General features: G+C 46.9%; 1 protein-coding gene across 2 annotated transcripts in view; it reads left to right on the top strand.

Moving 5' to 3' along the window:
* The window catches only part of LHX8 (LIM homeobox 8), a 23528-nt gene that overhangs the window by 1868 nt on the left and 18603 nt on the right, over nucleotides 1–3057 (top strand). For both annotated transcript variants that reach the window (XM_023509858.1, XM_003784222.2), the window contains exons 2-3: nucleotides 129–215; nucleotides 582–743. In XM_023509858.1, coding sequence (XP_023365626.1) covers nucleotides 129–215; nucleotides 582–743 — 249 coding nt within the window. The remainder of the gene's footprint in view (nucleotides 1–128; nucleotides 216–581; nucleotides 744–3057) is intronic.

Genomic DNA, 3057 nt, shown 5'->3' with positions numbered 1-3057 from the left:
GCACGAGCCGCCCGGCGCGCCCGGGGCCTTCATTAAAGCGCCCGGGGGCCGGGCTCGGCCCGCGCTACCCGCTCTGAACTTCCGCTGTCTGTGTCTGTCTCCCCGTCGTGCCCGCTCTCGCCGCGCAGTGCCGGGGGCCCATGTCGGAGGAGTGCGGACGGACCGCAGCCCTGGCGACCCGGAGGACTCGGAAAGGCGCAGGGGAAGAGGGACTGGTAAGTGCGGAGGGCCCCGGGCCCCGCCAGACGGGCCGTGGGGAGGTGCGGCGCGACAGAGGACCGCTGTCCAGCCGCTCTGTCCCGGGCCCGGCTGGTCCCTCGGGGAACGGGTGGCGAACTGAGCTAGCCTGCGAGGCGGGCAGGACCTTGGGTCCCCCCAGTCTCGGTCCGCAGCCAAAGGGGGTGCGTGGCCAAAGATTGGACACGGAGGAGAGGGAGAGAGGCGACACCTTAAGAAGCACGTGGGGGGAGGAGGGGTGCCAGGAGGAAGAGAAGGGAGGCGGTGGGGGTGCCCCCGTGGGTGGGGGGAATGCGAAGAAGATGAGGGGTCTAGAACCGTCTGCGCCTTGCGGCTTCCTGCAGGTGAGCCCCGAGGGAGCGGGGGACGAGGACTCCTGTTCCTCCTCTGCCCCTCTGTCCCCGTCGTCCTCGCCCCAGTCCATGGCCTCGGGCTCCGGCTGCCCCCCTGGCAAGTGTGTGTGCAACAGCTGCGGCCTGGAGATCGTGGACAAATACCTTCTCAAGGTAGGACGGGGCCACGCGGGCTCAGGGTCAGCGAGGGAGCGCTGGGACGTAGAGATGTACCCACCACCTCCCTTTCCACCGAGATTTGGATGGAGTTTGTGGGCTTTCTCTGCAAGTCATCCCATTCTGGGGCAACTCATGCGGTGGGATAAAGTGTGAGAAGAAATCTTAGCCTCTTCTATGTTGCTGCAAAACAGCTTATGTGTGACACATCGTGGTCTGGAAGTGCCGAGTCCGGGACTGGGGTAGATGGATTTTCAGTCAGCCAGCAGCTTGTGGAGGAAGCGAAGTGGAGAAACCCTTACCCATTCAGAGACAGGAACTTACTTATTACTTTTCTTAAACAGCTTTTTAAAAACTGAGCCTCGCTGGGATTATTACCTTCTTGAAAGTCTTTGTTCCCTGCAAGTGGACAGGTCCCTCCATGCTAATGACCCCCAAGCCATTGCCTGCTTAGAAGAATTTTAGTTCAGTCTGTTCCGACTCCCCTTCGCAGTGTCTCTTGCTGAGAGCCACCGTCGTGAAGTGCGTTAAAGGATCTTTTATGGACAGATATTTTAAAATATAGTCTTATACTTATTTACACTTACCTGAGAATTTTCCAAAGTAAAAGTTCACGGGAGCATTTAAATAAAACATTTCAATGTCTTTCTGCTCTAAGGCCACCCAACACAGTTATGTCTTGTCTAGTGCTTGGGCAAAAAATGGAAATTGATGTAAAGTTAGACACACAAGGCTGGAATGAAGTGTTTCAAGTGGTGGTTTGAGAATTGACTGTCTGTCTTAATTTGTTTTATTTTCACTTAAAATATGGTGGGGGGATTTTGGAATACAAATTCTGGCAGGCCACAGTTAACTCGTGTATTGCAGACAGGATCATGGGCCCATGTATCTTCATTCTAATACCATAGGTCTTCAACTTAAATCGTGTTTTAAAACCACTATTTAAAATAATAGTTCCTCCTACACTGAATTAGTTGCAAATCAGTTCACTTTTTATTCTCTCTCAGCACCACTTAGGTTCTCAGAAGGATTAATTAGAGTATGTGTTCAAAATCCAGTTGGTGGGTTTCTTCAAGTTTTTACCTCAATACGCAAAGCTGCTTCATCTGTAAAATGGGAATAATACTCTATAGGTGACATCCAACCGTGAAAACACTAAAAAATGACTGTTACTTAGTGATTGATTCTTAAAGCTGGCAAATTAACACAGCTTTATTTGTAAATCTTCATGCTTGAGCTTTCACTTTCAAGGTTGCTAATCTTGAGCCTTTTTGGATAACTGAAACGTCTTTTGGATTAAAACTACCTTATTTTTAATGAGTCCTCTTAATAATCAGCATAATCCTTAAGAATGTTTCTGAGTAGCTCAATGGAGGCTTTAACAGTTCCTAACAGAAGATATAGAAAAGTTTATGATGAAGTAACACTTAACACACCTCCAATGGGTAACGGTTCCTAGTGTTAATCTTGTATGTATTAAAATACATTTACATATTACATATGTTTGTATTGTATGAAATATCTAAGTTATTTTAGGGAGTCATATAAAGCATTCCTCTGTAATAGGACAGAAACCCCCCCCAGAGAAGTCTTCTATGTATGGTCTTAATTGCACTATTTCTTGAACATATCAGTATGTGAATTCTAACTAAAGTTTAATATCGTGATTATATAAAAAGCCCAAGTTCTCAATTATTTTATTATTCTTCCAGAAAATTTTAAATTAAACTTGAAACAATAATAGAATATAGTTAGACTGAGCACCTAGTACAGAAATAGCATTGGCAGATATAACTAATGTGGAAAAACACCCACGTCTTGTGGAGTGGGTAAAATGGAGACAGAATGAAAGCAGGAGAGGAGTTAGAAACCTCTCTTGCCTCATCTAACACTTCAGAGCCCTGTTCTTTGGGTAGTTGTGCTGGCTTGGTCTGATTTATATGTTTAGGAATATGCAGATGGGGTCAATACCAGCCGGTACCAGGTTTGTAGTCTCCAGAATCTTCTGTTCATCTTACTTTACTTCTTGGCAAATAAATGGAAGAGAGCAGCTTGGGGCAGGGGGTGGAAGGGCAAAGTGAACTTGGAGGAAAGGTGGCAAACCAGGCATTAAGTCTGGCTGTAAAAGAGAGTGTGGGGCCTGCCCTAAAGCTTTGCCTTTAAAAACAAAACAAAAACCTGGGTAAGGCAGGAGCAGTGGAATCCTCAAGGAAGCCTATGCTTCTGAACTTTATCTAGTTGGGCCCCTTTTAGGGAAAAAAAAATAAGGACATACCTTTATTTCTGGGACATAATTGATATTTTTATTCCA

This window comes from Otolemur garnettii, unplaced genomic scaffold (genome assembly GCF_000181295.1).
Source record: "Otolemur garnettii isolate 467f Iridium unplaced genomic scaffold, OtoGar3 scaffold00010, whole genome shotgun sequence".
In the NCBI taxonomy this organism is placed as follows: Eukaryota; Metazoa; Chordata; class Mammalia; order Primates; family Galagidae; genus Otolemur; species Otolemur garnettii.
This window is presented reverse-complemented; position numbering and strand designations above follow the sequence as displayed.